This window comes from Zingiber officinale, chromosome 1A (assembly GCF_018446385.1).
Source record: "Zingiber officinale cultivar Zhangliang chromosome 1A, Zo_v1.1, whole genome shotgun sequence".
Lineage (NCBI taxonomy): Eukaryota > Viridiplantae > Streptophyta > Magnoliopsida > Zingiberales > Zingiberaceae > Zingiber > Zingiber officinale.
In genome coordinates this window covers 191,524,381-191,543,170 of record NC_055987.1, presented here as the reverse complement: position 1 = coordinate 191,543,170, position 18,790 = coordinate 191,524,381, and the positions used below count along the sequence as shown (strand labels likewise).

Sequence of the window (18,790 nt, the reverse complement as noted above, 5' to 3'; positions counted from 1 at the left end):
ATGAGAATCAATTCATCATATCAATCATTTACTTCACACTATTCCATCAAAGTATGACCTCACATAACCATTTCTTGCAGGTCTCAATCTGCAAAGTATTTTAATTTTTTGAAATGCAAAACAAGAGAATGTCTTCAATCTGTAGGTAAGACTGAGGGATTATACAGTTAGAATAATTCGCATTGGTTATCCATTTCTGTGCATTCATACATAAGATAATCCAAAATTGATATTTAAAGTTGCTAAAGCCAGCAAGGCACAATATTATTTTACCTGCTGAAGGCAAGAGAATGCTGCATCACGGTAAATTTTGTTTTTCTTTGAGCAAGCAGACATCATTGCCTCTAAAACCAAAGAAGGCATGGTCGGGTCTTCAAGAGATATTGTTTCATGACAAGATGAACATAGCGAAGCTATGGCATGTAGAATAACATCTTTCCCCTGAAAAATACGTATAAAACGGTTAGAAGAATTAGGACAAAGAAGATGAAACCTGAATATGTTGTTACCAAGTTGGCTTACATAGAAACCACAAATGAAAAGAACAAAAACTACAAAATGTGTAAAATCACTATCTGCTCAACCATCGCTCAAGAATTTAAGCATGTGCCCATTTTGCAAATTCTAGTAAACATATAATCTGATTTAGTGTTCTATACCAATGTATCATATCAAGTTTTGCATCCTGAAATTTAGAGCATAAACTTCAGAAATAATATGTTAAGAATAGTTTAGGGACTTGATACACAGAGTCCAATATCACCAGAATACTCATAAAACATTTTGGTATCCACCATGACTTGCCACCTTCATTCCGTTAGCTGTAAAATTATCTTGAGCCTGCTCTTTGCATAACAAAAGAAACTGGTAATGAACACAGCTTACCGCTCTACTATATTTTTAATTCTCAACAGATAAACAAAATCTTCACACTTCACTATGCACATGCCTCTGTCAGTTTCCCTTTCGTTCCTTTCCAGTCAAGCAACAGTTGGTATACTAATGCAGTATAAGGTTATGATCATAGAATCAAACGTAAGAGGGAACGAATCACAAGCATTTAATTGTTTCCATAGAGTTATAATCATGGAACCAGAAAAGGATAAGACCCCATTCTAAGTGAAATACTGATATCCTTGTGTATGTTGATAAAGGAAGACTTGCAGTACCAGAGGGGGCAAAATTTGGTTGTGTTGAAGTTGAGTAATATCTGCATGGGCAGATTGAAGAAATGGAGTATCCTTGCCCGAGCCAGGCCAGCTGGGTTGGGCATGGGTTTACGCCAGGCCATGTCCAACTGGCTCACAGGCAGCAGGGTCAGTGCCTGACCAGAGCCAGCCTCTGGTTTGGGCCACACAGATGCCCGTTTGCGGCCTGGCCCATTTTCCAACTCTACTACTAACTTATACTATTATGGGGTAATGCACCCTACAGAACAAGGATGAAGACATGAAAGATAGCTAAAGTGATGCGACTAACTTGATAGACATGGGGAAAGCACAATGCAATGATCACAAATAATTCAGTGATGGTGAAACAAATCTAGAATCATAATAAAAAGTTAAATAGTGGTAGACAGGTTTTGTTATGGATATGAGCATATTCCGCAGGCAATGTCAAGTTTGTGAGCTTGTCATAGAGAACTCACCCCATCTCAAACAGTCACAGCAAATACAAACATCTCAATGTCAAGTTTGAGATGAGTGTCTCTTTTTCTCCAGCAACTTTGGAAGGCTCTTCCCCGGTCTCCTCTTCTTCTTAGTGGCAGTCGTCCACTTGTGGTAGATGGTCTCTCTCTAGTGGTTCTTGGGTGGATTTGGAGGGTGCATAGAGGATATCCCACTTGCTATATCGGAGTGTTCTTCTCCGGCATAGGGGTTGTCTTCTCACCGGTGATACAGTTCATCTCTCCTTGTTTCCTTGGTTTTCTTCCTCCCCCTACTTCTCCTCTGTACTGGTGCTTGGAGGAAGGTCTCTGATCGATCAAATTCCCATTGCTTCAGACATCACCAGAGGTGTGCCGACGTTTTTCAAATTCTATGAAAATTCGGGCCGGCAGGTTCCATAGAAGGAATTTCTTGGAGCAATTATTTAACATTAAAAAAAAAGGATAGCCCGGTGCACAAAGTTCTCGCCATACGGAGTCCCGGGGAATGATCCATTGTACGCAACCTTATAACAATTATTCAACATTAATGGCCATTAATTCAAAAGATATTGGCTTTAATTAGAGAGGTGCTTAATTGGAAGTCTTTGGTGGTATCTCTGATTTGGTTTCGGGGGGGGGGGACCATGCATTTTGCTTGGATGGTGCTTCCAAATTGATGGTTACACGTTACTCTTTCATTCGATTTGGATTGACTTTGGTTTTGCTATTCTTACTTTGAATGCCCACGTGGTAACATCAAGATGGGAAAGAATGAAAAAACCCCTTAAATATTCTCCTTTGAGTCTCACCAAGGGCCCACATGCTGTCATTTGAAGAATCTAGATTTGCCAAAGTGGAGGCTGCAACACACTTGACAGAAAATGGATTCAACCATGGTTGTGATGGGGACACGCCAAATCATGCTGAGGTAGCGGACCAAGCCTCCAACGTGGTTGGACACGAGCACGTTGACTTGGAACACCAAGATGAGGTGGACAATGTAGCTAATGTGGCTAACTTCCCACATGGGTCACCTGAACCTCCCTTCAAGATCAGGCACAAGTTGAAGCAAATCAGCCATCAGTGGTGGAGGAGGAGGTTCAGGTGAGAAATCAACCAACTCCGGCTGTGTACAACTATCAAGCTGAAGCTAACGGAACGACAGCTGCTAGTGGGCAGGGGAATCGTCCACCACAAAAGAAGTCTTGGGCATATCTTTTCAAAGACAACAGGAAGACAAAGCTTGCTATGTCACTTGATCAATATGAAGCCAAAGGAGAAAGAATATCCTTTGACTATGATGGCATTGATGGCATGGAGAACGCGATGGGTTTCAGTCTAGTTGGTTGCTTCATAGGACGACATCTAGGCGTAGATGAGGTCAAAATTATAGGTGCTCGTTGGAGGATTCCTCATAAATTTTTATTGCATAAAAGTGGTTGGGTGGTATACCGTTTTGACACGGAGGAAGATCAGCAAAGTCTTGCAAGGAGGACCCTACTTTGTCTTCGGAATTCCAATCTTTTTGAAAATCATGCCAAGATGTTTTCTTTTCAATGAAGATGAAAGACTTGTCCCTGCTTGGATCCAAATTCATGACCTATCACCAGATTGTTGGACTCAAAAAGTATTAAGCATGATTGGATCAGAAGTAGGAAAGCCGTTGTACACCGACAATCTAACACGAACAAGAGAACACTTGAGTATGCGCAACTCTGAGTGGAGATTCCAACCTTTGGGGAAAGAGTTCACGAGGTGTCTATTGCTTTGCCCACTGGAGTACAAGTAGATCTATATGTTATCAATGAAATGGTGCCAGATTTGTGTCAAATCTATAAGAAGGTTGGCCACCAACCGGAGACTTGCCACGGAGGTGTTGGCCCGTTCGAACAGCAACACAACCGGCCGACACAGAATATGTAAAATGATAGGAATGGCCAAGGCCCTGGAAGACAAAGATCACAATCGTGAGGAGTCAAGGAAGGACGAGGATTAAGGACAGTACTCGGCAACAATGGAGACAAACACATCAACAAACAAATGTTGGAATTCCAATAGTGCATAATGAATTAGCAATAGTGGAACTTCACAGTCCGATTACGGTGGCTATTGAACCACCCATTGACCACAACGTTGGAGTCCAAAGAGCTGTTGACCAAGTTGGAGTCCAAGGTGCTATTGACCAACACGTCTAAGAGTTGTTGACCACAACGTTGAAGTCCAAATAGCTGTTGATCATGTTGGAGTCCAAGTTGTTGACCGCGTTGGCATCCAAGGGGCTATTGAAATGTAACCTATACCCACATGGATTGGAGAGGAGGCAACACAGACTACAGAGGAGCAACCACCCCATGCTGCCCATTCTGCATGTTCCGGCTTAGGAAGTTCGTCTTCTTCGAACTCTTCGGTTGAATAAAGCACCATGGCAGCAAGTGAGACAATCGATAACACATCTGAGGCACAACATCATCCTTACCATCAGCCATGTCTCCAAGTGCAAGTGGGACTGCACGTGGTGACACAATGATACCAAGGAGTAGGCGACAACTTCGGACACGAGCAACCCGCTGAGGTGGTCAATGAAGGTAGCCGCTTGGAATATTAGGGATTTCAACAAGTCCCTAAAGCATGGAGGAGTACAGCACCTCCTTCAACACAAAGATATTCAAATTATGGCACTATTGGAGACAAAGCTTAATAAGAACTCTTTAGAACTAATTCTAGGGAGAAGGTTTTCAGGTATGGAGCATGCACACAACTTTGGTTTTTCTAACCATGGTCGTATAATGCTTCTTTGGGACTTGCAAAGGGTGGATATGAATGCTATTATGACTACTGATCATTACATGCATTGCTATGTTCGATGCCGCATCTCCAATAGAGGCTTCTGAGTGACGTTTGTCTATGAGTTGCATTCAATAGTCTCACGAAGATCTTTATGGGACGCGCTCACTGATCTAAGAGGTACCATTTCCGATGCATGGATGATTATGGGAGACTTCAACTCTTATTTATCTAATCATGAAATGCAGGGCTTACAGATTTTTGCACAAGCTTGTGGTTTGGTGGATCTCTGGTCCATTGGATGCCGCTTTACATGGTCTAATGGTAACATTTTTTGCAAGCTAGATAGAGCTTTGGTTAACTCCTTTTGGTTGATGGCAAATTTTGATGCGTATATGGAGTTTATGCACTGGGATGTCTCTCAGATCACTCATGTGCCATTGTGCACACATTAGCCAAGGATCAACCACCAAATAAAGCCTTTAAATTCATCAATATGTGGTCATTGCATAAAGATTTTGAGAATGTTGTGAAGGACTCATGGGCAGCCCCAGCAATGGGAAATGCCCAATATGCTCTCAAGACAAAGATGTTCTGTTGGAAAGGATGCTTGAGAGAGCTAAACAAAAAAAAAATTGGGCACATTTCAGATAAGGCAAGAAGGCAAGAAGGGCGAAGGAAGAGTTGGAGGAGGCGTAAAGAGGAATTCTAGATGGTGGTCCTACTCCTATGGAGTAGGATCACACAAGGAAGCAAGCCAACCTACTAGCCGAGGTGGAAAGGCAATTTTATGAATAAAGGACAAAGAATGTCTACTTGAAGCGTGCTGACAACTATACAAATTTTTTTTAATGATGTGATGAAAAGGAATAACAAGAGAAATGCAATCATTACATTCAAGAAACGGAATGGGGAACAAACCACAAGTATAGGTGAAGTTGCAAAGGAATTTGTTGACTACTTCCATGGCTTACTCGGTCAAAAGGAGACGTGCAGAATTCTGGACAGCAATGAGCTCATGGGAAGGAAGCTAACCATGGGGTAATTTGAGAATTTATGCAAGCCGGTTGAACTTGAAGACATAAAGGCTGCGTTATATGATATTGGGTGTGGAAAAGCCCCGGGTCCGAACGACTATGGTTCGAAATTCTTTACTTCATCTTGGGATATTGTTAGTAATGATCTTATTCCAACTGTGCAGGAATTTTTTCAAAGTGGTTGTTAAATCAAGCAATGGAATCACTCTTTGATCTCACTTGTGCCAAAAGGTGACAATGCTGTGGGGGTTTCAGATTAAAAGTCAATTTCTTGTTACAATGTATTCTACAAAGTCATTTCGAAGATACTTGTTGTCGGTTATTGGAGGTCTTGGATTTCTTATTATATCCGGCTCAAGTAGAATTCATCAAGGGGCGTTTTATAGATGATAACATATATTTGACCCAAGAATTGCTCCGGAAGTATGCATGCAAAAGGGTTTCTCCAGATGCATGATCAAAGTAGACTTGAAAAAAGCTTTTGATATGGTAGATTGGGATTTTCTTATGTCGACACTCGTTGGTTTTGGTTTTCCCCAACGATATTGCAATTGGATAAAGGAATGTGTCACTATGGTATCTTATTCAATTTCTTTAAATAGTGGCATATATAGTTTCTTTAGTGGTAAAAGAGGACTTTGGCAAGGGGACTCCCTCTCTCCCTTGTTGTTCGACTTATGTATTGAAGTGTTATCGAGGAACCTCAAGATCACCGCAGCATATCTTGTTTATGCGGATGATTTAATGTGCTTTGTCGAGCAGATATATCATCTACACAACACATAATGGAATGTTTAGACCACTTTAGAAGGATTTCGGGACTATGGGCAAACCCCCAAAAAACATAAGATTATCTGGCCGGAGTGGATGCAAGTTCAAAGAGACAACTTCTTGATCTCATGGGTTCCAAGAAGGTTCATTTCCTTTCCGGTACTTGGGTATCTCATTGGCGGCGCAAAAGCTAAGGATTGCTAATTATGGGCCTCTCCTAGATGCTATCACAAGAAGGATAAATGTTTGGCCTAAGAATACTTTATCATACGCCAGACGTTTGGAATTAGTGGGTACGGTTCTTCAAGGTATGGCGTGTTTTTGGCTCTTAATGCTTCCAATTCCTAGTAGAGTACTTGAAAAGTCAAAGCGATTTGCCGTATATTTGTTTGGTCTTCAAAGCACCCACCTATATCTTGGTCCAAATTTTGTTTATTAAAACAAGATGGGGGTTATGGACTTAGGGGCCTTCTTGCATGGAATGAGGCTTTGTTAAGTAAGATATTATGGGATATCAATGCCAAAACAGATTCCTTATGGGTCAAGTAGGTGCATCAACACTATATCAAAGGGGTTGATTCTTGGGCATGGGAAATCAAGGCTTCAGACTCACCCTTGATCAAGAGACTTATAGAAATTTGACACAAGATCTTAAGAGCCTCAAATGGAATTGGTAGAGCAAACAATGACATTGATGGATTGGTTTGTTGGTGAAGGAAAAGGAGTTGCAAAAGCTTATCAATTCTTCATGCCAAGGAGTTCGGAGGTGGCTTGGAATTCTATAGTATGGAGGTCGGAGATCATGCCAAAGCATCGGTTCATCTTATGGATGCTAGCAAATGGTAAACTAAGAACCAAGGATAGAATGGAATATGAATCAAACAAAGAATGTGAATTGTGCCGGCATCAAGAAGAATCAAATCACCACTTGTTCTTTGAATGCTCTATGGCTTGTGGTTTGTGGAGCACAGTGAAGCAATGGTTGGACATTAATTTGATTTTCCACTCCTTTGATAAATTACAGCAAGTCCTTGGGTGGAACTACAAAGATGGTAACCAGAAAACAAAGGCTCGATGCCTATGCATCTCAAGCATGATCTACTTCATATGGGAAGCTCGCAATAAAAGCCAGCATCAAGGGGTTGCTCCAAATGTTGTATGAATTTTCCGCAAAATTCAAATCTATGTCTATCGGTTTGTGGATCTTAAAGCCAGCATAATACCTCTTATTTTTCTTTGCATGGTTCTGGTTGGTGATAGCTATATCATGAGGTGAAATGGCTGATTTAAGTTTGTGATTGTTGTCCGTGTTTCGTAACTACCAACATGTTTTGTTGGTGTTCGCCAGTGTTGCAGATTTCGGCCTAGGCGGCCCCTAGCCAAACCAAAAACCTCCTATTCGGCCAAACTAGGCGATACTATTTATGTACAGTCCTAGGTGCTGAAAAGGCGGTCTATTCGACCTAGGCGCCGCCTAGACCGAACAGATTTTTTTTTTTGTTTTGGACCAAAACCTTTTTTCTATAATTATTTATGGCCCAAAAGCCCAAAACTACTATGTTTCTTTCCACGGTTCCACCCTAATCTCTCTGCGAATCTCTCTGCCACCGCAAACGCATCGTCGCGGCGTTCATTCTAGTCCACCCGTCCACCGTTCTCTGCCACGCCCCGTTGGAATCTCTCTGGCGACCTAATCTCTCTGCATCAAACTCGAAGAAGCAAGAATTTGCACCACTGGTGAGGACTGATTCTTCCATGCTTCTTGCTTGCCTTCTTGCTTCTTCTTTGATGCTTCTTGGTTCTTCAATGCTTCTTGGTGCTTCTGCCTTCTTGCTTCTTGGTTCTTCTTTGCTGCTTCTTTGGTGCTTCTTGGTTCTTTTGCCTTCTTGGTTCTTCGATGCTTCTTGATTCTTCTTTGATTCTTCTTGGTTCTTCGATGCTTCTAGTTCTTGGTGCTTCTTCCTTCTTGCTTCTTCTTTGATGCTTCTTGGTTCTTCGATACTTCTTGGTTCTTCGATACTTCTCGGTGCTTCTACCATCTTGCTTCTTGGTTCTTCTTTGATGCTTCTTGGTCGATTAAAGAGATTTGACATGCTAATACAATAATACATACTGAATTAATGAGGGTTACCGGTTACAATTTTTCATTGGAAGTTTTTGTTAGTGTTACAATTCTTCAATTTTTCATTAGAAGCTTTTTCATTGGCCTGCTATTATGCAGTCATGGCATCTTCAACTGCTCCCGAGGGTTCGACCTCGGTTAGTGTTTCTCAAGCTTCTCTAGATTGTGAAATACTAAAACAAAAATCGAACAATGTCGGATGGGTGTATGGGAGGTTAATTGATGCGAAGAACTTGGATAAAATCAAATGGATTTTGTGTGGAAAGTTATGTCTGGAGGAGTTTACAGAATAAAAGAACATGTAGCACACATAATGGGAAATGTGTCTGCATGTCCAAAGTCTTCAAAAGATGATCAAGCTAAGTGTAGAAATGCAATCAATGAGGGAAAGATGAAGAAGAGAAATAAGAAAATTGAAGAGGAATCTTTAAGATCAGATGTGAATATTCGAAAAGATATTGATGTGGATGAATTTCAAGAGTCTTTTGGGACCATGAAATCATCACGTACCCTTGGTCCTATGGATAAGTTTTAAAGTGTCATTAACCCCGAGACTTCTTTGAACTTAGCAAAGAGTACGCGGGAACAAAGCATCAATGATGCACTTTTCATAGAAAGAACAAGTTTGATTAAAGAATATGCCTGTAGATGGGCGTACGAAGTTGGTGTTTCTTTTAATGTTGTCGATAGAGATAGCTTTAAGGTGATGATGGAGGCGGTTGGTCAATTTGGGTCAGGGTTTAAACCTCCTACTAGATATGAAATGAGTGAGCCGTATTTGAAGAAAGAGGTTGACAGGATCAAAGGCTTATTGAAGACAAATGAAGAAGAATAGAAATTGAATGGGTGTTCAATTATGACATATGCTTGGAGTGACAGAAAAAGGAGGTCAATTATGAACTTGTGTGTCAATTCCAGATTAGGCATCGTTTTTCTTTCCTCTAAAGAATCTTCAAATAAAGCCCATACAAGTCAACTAATTTATGACTATGTAGAGCAATGCGTTCAACAGGTGGTCCATAAAATGTTGTTCAAATAGTAACCGATAATGCCTTAAATAACATGGGAGCTGCAAAGTTGTTGAAGGAGAAGAGGCCAATAATCTTTTGGACCTCATGTGCTACTCATTCTATAAATCTTATGCTTGAAAGCATTGCAAGTATACCAAGGTTCAAGAAAGTCATTGATCAAGTCAAGGCATTAACTATATTTATTTATGCTCACCATAAGACTTTGACATTATCATATACAAAGAAGAGAGATATTGTGAGACCAGGGGTGACTAGATTTGCTTCAGCATTTCTAACTTTGCAAAGTTTATCTGAGAAAAATGGTCAATTAAGGGCAATGTTTACTAGCACTAATTGGAAAGAATGCAAATTTTCCAAGAGTGTTAAAGGGAAAACATCTTACACAACAGTGTTGAGTATTGGATTTTGGACTGGTGTGTCATTGTACTTGAAGGTTTTTGCACCTTTGGTGAAGGTGCTTCGAATTGTTGATGCTGATAAGAAACTATCTATGGGTTTTGTATATGGTGAGCTTCTGCAAGCTAAGAAAGATATTAAGAATGCTCTAAGTAATGTTCCAAAAAACTATCAGCATATTATTGATATTATTGATGCAAAGATGAACGATAGGCTAGATAGTCCACTGCATCTGATGGCTTATTTGTTGAATCCTTTTTATCATTATAAGGATCCGCTTCTTTATTTGGATCAAACTGTCACAATTGGGGTCATTGATTGTATGGATGTTATCTGTTTTGGAGATATTGATATGCAAAATATCATTTTGACTGAGGAGTTACCCATGTATAAGAAAAAGGAGTCTATCTTTGGGAAACCCATTGCAGTAAAAGCATATTCATTGAATGATGACAAGTTTGATCCAGGTAATTAAATAAATATTCATAATATTATTACTGTTTGAGGTTGTTAATATTATTTATGTTATTGACTTTTTTTTTTTTATAATTACGCAGCAAATTGGTGGTCGAATTTTGGTGCATTGACTCCTAACTTGCAGAGAATTGCTATGAAGATCCTCTCTTTAACTACTAGTTCATCGAGGTGTAAAAGAAATTGGAGTACATTTGAAGGGGTCAGTAGCTTAAAATCTTGAACTATTTTAATACTAATAGACTAATAGTTCATTATGTTCGCATAAATATTAATTGTATTTGTAGGTCCATACAAAGAAAAGGAATAGACTAGATACACATCGATTAAATAATCTAGTCTTTGTTCAATTCAATGAAAAAATGATGAACAAGAAAAATAACGAGAAAGAGAGGAATATTGAGGTTCTTCTAGCAAGTGATGCAAGTTCTGCACAAGATTGGATTGTTGATGGGGCTGATGATGAAGTTGAACAGGACACGGGCATGATTTGGAAAGTTGTTAGTGCTGCTATGGGAGCAGATGAAGCGCTTAGTCCTAGAAGTAGTAGACTTAGAGAACTTGATGAGGATGACTTTCAATCTGAGAGTGAGGAGGAAGTGAATATGTATGAGTTTGATTTTGAATCAGACGAAGAGCATGTCGTAGAAGAATATGGAGAAGGAGAGGAATTTTCCTAAGGATTTGTAGTACAAACTGATGTTATCTTTGTAGTGTGTACTTTGTACTTTGTAGTTTGTACTAGACTACTAGTTTGTTTCCATGTTTTTTTTTCTTTGAAGTTGGAACTTTGAATACTTTGATGCTATTTGCTATTTAGCTTAGGCTACTTGGTGTTCATTTTGGTATCACTTGCTAGTTGTTACTTGTTTTGAATTTTGGTATTTCATTGAGATCAATGTGTATTTCACTAAAAGATCATATGGTATCTAGATAAAAGATAACAATCAAGCCATTGCAAGCAGTAGACACTGATAGGTATCAGGGCCTGATATTTAAGGCCTTGCGCATCCATCAGGCCTTGCGCATCCTTGTTCACTTTGGGTTGTTTAGGGACATGTTTCAGTATAGTGCTCTCTCTCTTTTATTATCAACTCCATTTATTTTCTTTTTTTTCCACGTAGGAAATGCTAAGTCCCTGAGCATTTCGTGCTTCATATTCTTGTAGCATATCATTTCTCGACTCACACTAAAAGATCATATGTGACTGTTATTTACAGTAAATAAATGGATGACAGTATATTTCCTTGTGTTTTGAGATCAATATAAATTATGGTTGCACGAATGAGCTCTTAGTGTTGTTGATTTGAAGCTGCTGGAATTGTTCGTGTTATTGCCTAAGGAAGACACTTGTCGTTTGCATTGTTGATTGGCTTTGGATTTCACCGTGTTATGGCTGTCCGTGTGAGCTTCACGGTGTTTGGTTTGTGTAAGTAAGATGCATTGTTGTAGCTTTTGGTGTGTATGCAAAGGCCAATATGGACTTATGTCCGTGTAATGACACTTGTAGAGTGGATTGACTATATTGTTGCATGCAAGATAGATGGTGTGGACATCTCAATGGGTGACATGTGCCCATGTGATGTTTGATTATAGGCAGGTTTTGAGTGTTGAGTGTGGATTATGGAGTTTACCTCAGCTGTAGTGGCTTAACTCCTTGACATTTTGTATGCCTGATATGCCATTTGACAGTTTTTACCTCTCAAACTGATTTTATATACATGTACCTTTTTCCAAAAAAAAAAATGGCAATGACTCACTTTTCTATTTCTCCCTATCCCGTTAAACACACATCTCGCTCACAAAATAGAAAACAAACTCACAATAGAATTCCCTTCATGTCGAGAACAAGGCCTGCTACGTGAAACATGCATTAACAGACAGCCACCTGAACTGATAGGCAACCAATGAACTCCACCATAGACACCACCAGATACAACCTGAAAACAACTTACCACCCTGATGATTTATCAAATTGTCATACACCAAGATCATAACAGGATGACAGGTTTTAGGGCATATTTTTCTAAACCTAAATTATTCAAGGCTTAATAATGCTGGTAAAATAATATAACTGTGCATCTATAATGACATTTTCTTGGTGTAAAGAAATAATCCAGCCCAAGATGCATGCTATCGTCCATTTATGAACTGTCATTGCCATCATCAAGTCATGCTATCCCAAATATTTTTGTCGATTGCACGGATCTTATCCCTCAAATGAAATCTACACAAGGTGCTAGCTGTGAATGGTCATGAATCTAAATGCTCTGATGTGAAAGAAAGGCAGCCCGGTGTACAAAGCTCCCGCCATACGGAGTCCCGGGGAAGGATCCATTGTACGTAGCCTTACCCTGCTTTTTGCAAGAGGCTGTTTCCAGGATTCAAACCTGTGACCTTTTGATCACATGGCAACAACTTTACCGTTGCGCTAAGCCTCCCCTTCAAATGCTCTGATGTGAAAGAGTGAATATTATATTGTTAAGCAATACCAAACTGTTGAAAACCTTACTCCAATTAGACATCACAACCAATGAAGCAGTAGATAATATACCAGTTGAATACCCTTTACAACCACACTTCCGCACAAACTTCAAATAGTTCAAGCACTAGAGATTTCAATTTAAAAGAAATTATCAGAACTTGATGTTTTTAATTTGAGAAATTTGATCATGTTATATTATTACTTCAAATATCATTTTTTTAGAATGCAATAAAATCTAAGCCAAAAAAAGGTTATACATAAATATAATGTATGCATAAGGCAAGCAGACCATTTTAAACATTTAATACCTCCCAAAGACGACCAGGCAACTCCTTCAGAAGGCACCTGAGCAGATTGAGATGATGACGAGAAAGAGATTCACCAAGGATTTCACTAAGCTTCTGAATAGCTTTAGCTGACTGTCATAAGAAAGAGACAAGGGATCAGTGGCAAATAACTCTAAATAATAAACAATTTCCAAAATATGTACATGTTGCATGACGGAATATCTTCAACGAATACTGATAAGAGTTTAGGCTTGAACCATTACGGTAGTTGAACTGAGCAGTATAAACTTGTATCAACAGATACAATCAGACTACATAAACTATAAAATGGCTAGAACCAGCAATACTGCTCAACCTTATGTATATTGTTCATTAGTTAGATGATTACATACATGGTATGAGTGATGTAAGTCAAGAATTAAAACCATACTCAGTTATCTATAACAAAGCAAATTTATTCACCTTTCTTTTACTTGCCCAAGATGATGAAGCAAGAGAATTGCAAAGAAGGGCAACAACTTCACCCAAGTATAATTGAAGAGTGACTCTTTCACTGCTAGAATTCTCTTCCCAGAGCTCTTCAAATATAGTACCAATATCTTTTTCATCCTCAAACCTACAAAACCATGTAGACAAAAAAAAAAAGCCTTCAACTCTTGTATCATTGATTCAATCACAGAAATAGAGAGAATTTCAAGAAAGAAGAAAGGAAACAAATTGAACAACTTAAAATCAAGAGGAATGCATTGAGCTGCCTTATAAATGTTGATTACATTATTAAAGGAAGAATAATAAGGGAATGAATGGCTACGTTAATTGAATCATTACTGTTCTGATACAGGGGAATTTTAAACCATTCAACCCTAGGAAGCCCCCTCCTAGAGAGAGAGAGAGAGAGAGAGTTGTTACAGATATTCCCTTGCTATTACATGTATTTACACTTTAGTTGATGACCATAACAATAACAAAAGAAATTGGGCATGTATTTACACTTCAGTTCACTGAGTTTCCAAGATTCTGATATTCCAATACCATGTCCAATGAAATCACATTCATAGTTAATCATATTGAAGAGCTGGACACAGAAATTTAGCCCCTTCAACTGCAAGGGTTAGAGCTTGAGTTTTCAATCACTAAATCATTGCTCGAGAAACTTCCGCTGGACCATAATGCTTCTGGGTAAATGCTAAAAAGGAGGTTGAGCCCAAGGTTTGAAATATTAGTCTAACTGGTGGGATCATATACAAATCAGTTCTTACTAGTTCGGCCAAGTATCAGAATTGATGAGGAATCAAAGAAATTGAAATACTGATTTGTAACTGAATGATGTAATCCATGTGTCTTCCTTTATGTTTGTCTAAACAACTATTATATCATATAAATTTTATGTTTTTAGTCATAATTTCATAGTCACCATACACTTGAAAGGCATGTTGATATAACTATTATTGGTTTTTGAATTTGTATCAAATCTGTATCAACTGCAACATGCTTTGTATCACTCATATTGGCATCATATCACCCAAATCATGGATTGCTGGTATCCACCAGTATTGATCAGCAAGCGCAATACTTTACATTTTTGGTTGTGTAGATCCTATACTCAACAAATTGAATTCTCAAAATTGTATGTTTGGTTAGTATCTATTCACTAGCCGTCATAGCATGACAACAATTACGCCACAATTGATATACCTAGTAGAGCTTTACCTTCATTTTGATTATACTTATCAGTCTAGTATTTGTAATACAGAAATCTACAATGGTAACTGGTATGCAGCAGGAACTGAAAAACTAGAGTTGAAAATAATGCAAGAAATCAGAAACAGATATAACAATGACGACAATAACCAACCCTTGTCCCATTAGGTGAGATTAGCTATATGGATCTTCCTACATCATTGAACTCTATCCCTTACTATATCATCATCTATATTTAAATAAATGTTATCCTATTTTATCATTGCTAATCAAGTTTTCTTTGATATTCCTCTTATTTGTAGAAGGAATAGATATAAGGAATGATAAATTTACAGGACATCTATTCAAAATATTAAGGATGTAAAAGAACAAATATAGATTATTTGACAAACACAAACCTGGAAAGAAATACTACAGGAACAACTACAACTTGGTATCCACTAAGGACACCAGCCGCAAGACTTGAATAAGCTTTCAGAAGAATAGCACATGAAAGTTGGGCATTTCTTTCACCGTAATGTAAGGTAGCAGTGTCTTCAATGACTTTTTGAGCCTGAGATGGGTTTGCATGATTCAGAATGACAGCACAAGCAACTGCAAATGCTCTCTTTAAAGAACTACTTTTCTCCTCAAGAACAGCATGATAAGTGAGTTTTAACAAACTTCCGGTAAAAGCTTTGATATCAGAAGCTACTTGCTCAACCAACAATGTAATGAAGCTTGCAACACCCACCCTGCAGGAACAGAACAATATGTTATAGAATAAAATCCAAGAACACACCTTAGTTTGTCACAGCACTATCCACTTCATTTACAGAAGATGGAAAAAAACAGAAGAGCATAAAAGCATTAGAAATTTATCAGACGCAAACAGCATGTGTACAATGCCAAGCAAAGATTAAATTTGTATGAAATATTTAATTATTTGGTGTAATTATAAGATAGATTAATGACAGACATGTCGAAGTCACTCCATTTGCAACATGGTCTTCATCTACCACTCTCATGTTAGATCAGACCCAATTTGCAATTGAGACTCCTAGTAGGATACCAACACTCCACAAGTAAAAACAAAAAAAAACAAAAAAAAAAAGGTATCAACCACAATCCAACAGAAATCTCAAACACAGAAAACAAATTAAATCTTGCAAGGGTGCTGGAGCAAAGTATAGTTGCCTTGTATATGTTTTCTAATCCTTTGTGCTAGAATTAATGAATTGACATAAGAGTGTATTAATGCAACTCCGAGAACTGAACATATTTCACCAGTACATCATCTGGGCATTCAACTTATCACTATCAAAAAGAAAGGTCCCATCAAACATGAGGGGGTGGCATAATTATTTCTACATAGAAAAAAGAAAATATATGTACAATGAACAATAGAGGAATCATTATTGACTCAGCATGGCAGTCACCACACAAACTTTCTCATCTCTGATAACCTAGTATAAAATGAGATTCAAAACCTTGGATAGGGTTAATAGAACTAAGGTTTAAAATCTCAACCCGTGCCAATGTTTCGGTCCCGGATCAGAACGACACGATTTTGGTATCGTATCGTGTCATACCAATATAGTTTCAATATTTTTTAAATATAAATGTATATTAATATTTGATTATTAAAGATGTTTATATTTTGAGATGTTGAATTTATATTTTAATATTTTCTCATAAGATAATGCCTATTAAATTTTTATAAAAAATATTTAAAAATAAGTAATTATTAAAATTCAAAACTAAATTTAAAATTATAAAAATAATTATAAAATTATTTGAAAATTTTAAATTATTTTTTTATGTATTTGTAAATTTTTAATTTTAAAAATTTTATTTGAGATGTTTAAGAATTATATATATATATTTAGATTATTTTAAATTTGTGTTTAATTTTAAAATTATTTAAAATATTTATTAAAATTTTAAATTATTTAAAAATTTGAAATAATTTTTAATATTTTATAATTATTATTAATAATAGTTTATTTATAAAAAATAGATATTTAAAAAATAAAAAATTAATTAAATCAAAAAGACTAAACAAAATCACGGTCCCTCCAGCGCAATATCTACGAAGGATTTTAAGAATATATAATATTTTATTAGAATTTTCTAGAGTTTAAAATTAATTTTTATATATTTTAATGGAATAATTTAATTAGGATTCAAATTTTTTTTTTATTATTTATTTAAATTAGAGATAATTAGATTACTAAAAAATTAATAATATAACTAAATAAATAAATAATATATTTATTAAATATTTTTAAAATTAAAATAAATAAAATATTTAATTAATTAAATAATTTATTAGGATTTAATTAAGTCTCTTTGAATTATCCCCATCCACCCTAGAAATTGTTTTAATTAAAAAAATCGATCGAACGCATCTGCGACGCCTCCAATGCGGTAGCGGGGGTCGCGCAGCCCCACCTGTGTGGCCGCGAGCGTCGCGACGCCCTTCCTACATGGTCGCAGGCCTTGCGACGCCCCTTCGACGCGGTCGCGGGCCTTGCGACGCCCCTTCGGTGCGGCCGCGAGCATCGCAACGCCTCCGCGGCTATAGTGGGTCTGGTGCCTGGTTCGTACCAGTGTCGGTCGGCGGGTGGAACGAAATGTTTCGACCGGCTCAGCACGAGATCTCAAACCCTGAATAGAACAACATAAATCTGCAGTATTAGATAATGCTAGTAGAAAAAAGGTACCATCGGTATGTTAAGGACATAAATGCACAAATTTGTCTATTTCAGATGGTGAGCCTTCTATTAGTATTACTTCCTATAGCCCAATACTCTGACGCATAAAGTTTGGCAAGTCGTACAACAACTTTATAAGATCATCCTTCTAGTCTAAGAGAGACAATGATCACACAAGAATCTAGAAGCTGCTCTCATTTCAATCACTCTTATCAGATATAGTGAATAGAACAAAAAAATTGAATGGTGAAGTGTATTCCCTCCAGTTTTCTCGCCTCAGCCTCTTTCCAACCTAGTAAGCAATAATACACTGTTGGATTTTCCCCTCTTTCCTTTGACCTTCTTCTATCCATATTTTCAACCTAAAGAAATGTAACCTAAGTATAACATGTATCTCATGATCTGATTTCTGTTTTGTTTGTTTGTTTACACAAGTGCATTTGCATACATGAGAAAACTAGACACTTCATGAAGAGAGAGACAGACACAAAGAGAATCTTCAAGAAAGTGTCTAGGATCTTATGTAACAGATATGAGGAGAGCAACAATCTCTTTCTATTTGAAGTACTAGTAAAACTCCAACTCCACTCAGAAGACACTATCAGAGTAACATCAACAAATGAAAAACCTTTAAAAAAGCATTGCAGACGAGTACTGTAATCAAAGTGAGTTTAACAAATGAATTCACCAACATGATATTTGATTTGGTTTTGCATTTAAAGATGAAAGATTTGAGGTAAACTTACTTTTGTACGTGTTAATTCACAGTACTACAGTATACCTTTTTGGCTTTTTGGTCATGTCAGCAAGGTTACAAAAGGTTGGTGACATGCTAGAGGCCTCACCTAAGAGTAATAACTGTTTCCTTTTACAAAAAAAAAATACTAAAAATTATTTGTGAACTAAATCTTGGATCTCTTTCTCAGTTTATTATTCCCAAAGATTTTTTTAGTCATAACTATAGAATTGGTAAGATCATTGCCTCATGCAACTGTGCAATGGGTTACTTGTAAATGTCATGCAAAGCATGACGACTTGGATTGATTAGCCATGTGCATCACTTTTCATTTATTCTTACTGTCTTACATCTTCCATCAAGAGTGTTAATCTAAAAAACTAAGATCAGCACATAAAATATGCATATGATAGCAGAAGGTTTTACCAAACATTAAAGAAAACACTTTTTTCTGACCAAAAAAAAAAGGAATTTCTTCCGTATCTAGCTTGAACTTAATCACTTGCAATTGAATAGTGAGATAACTTTCCTCAGATTATGAAGAACCATAGGAAATAAGAGGTCATAAAGCAATAATTCTGACTATCATGCATAATTTTTCATGACTTAAAGAAACTTAACA

General features: G+C 37.4%; 1 protein-coding gene across 2 annotated transcripts in view; it reads right to left on the bottom strand.

Moving 5' to 3' along the window:
* The window catches only part of LOC122038887 (proteasome adapter and scaffold protein ECM29-like), a 53,097-nt gene that overhangs the window by 5,315 nt on the left and 28,992 nt on the right, over window positions 1-18,790 (bottom strand). For both annotated transcript variants that reach the window (XM_042598849.1, XM_042598850.1), the window contains 4 exons: window positions 15,135-15,470; window positions 13,498-13,651; window positions 13,057-13,167; window positions 274-441 (listed from right to left, as the gene is read on the bottom strand). In XM_042598849.1, the coding sequence (XP_042454783.1) occupies window positions 274-441; window positions 13,057-13,167; window positions 13,498-13,651; window positions 15,135-15,470 (769 nt within the window). The remainder of the gene's footprint in view (window positions 1-273; window positions 442-13,056; window positions 13,168-13,497; window positions 13,652-15,134; window positions 15,471-18,790) is intronic.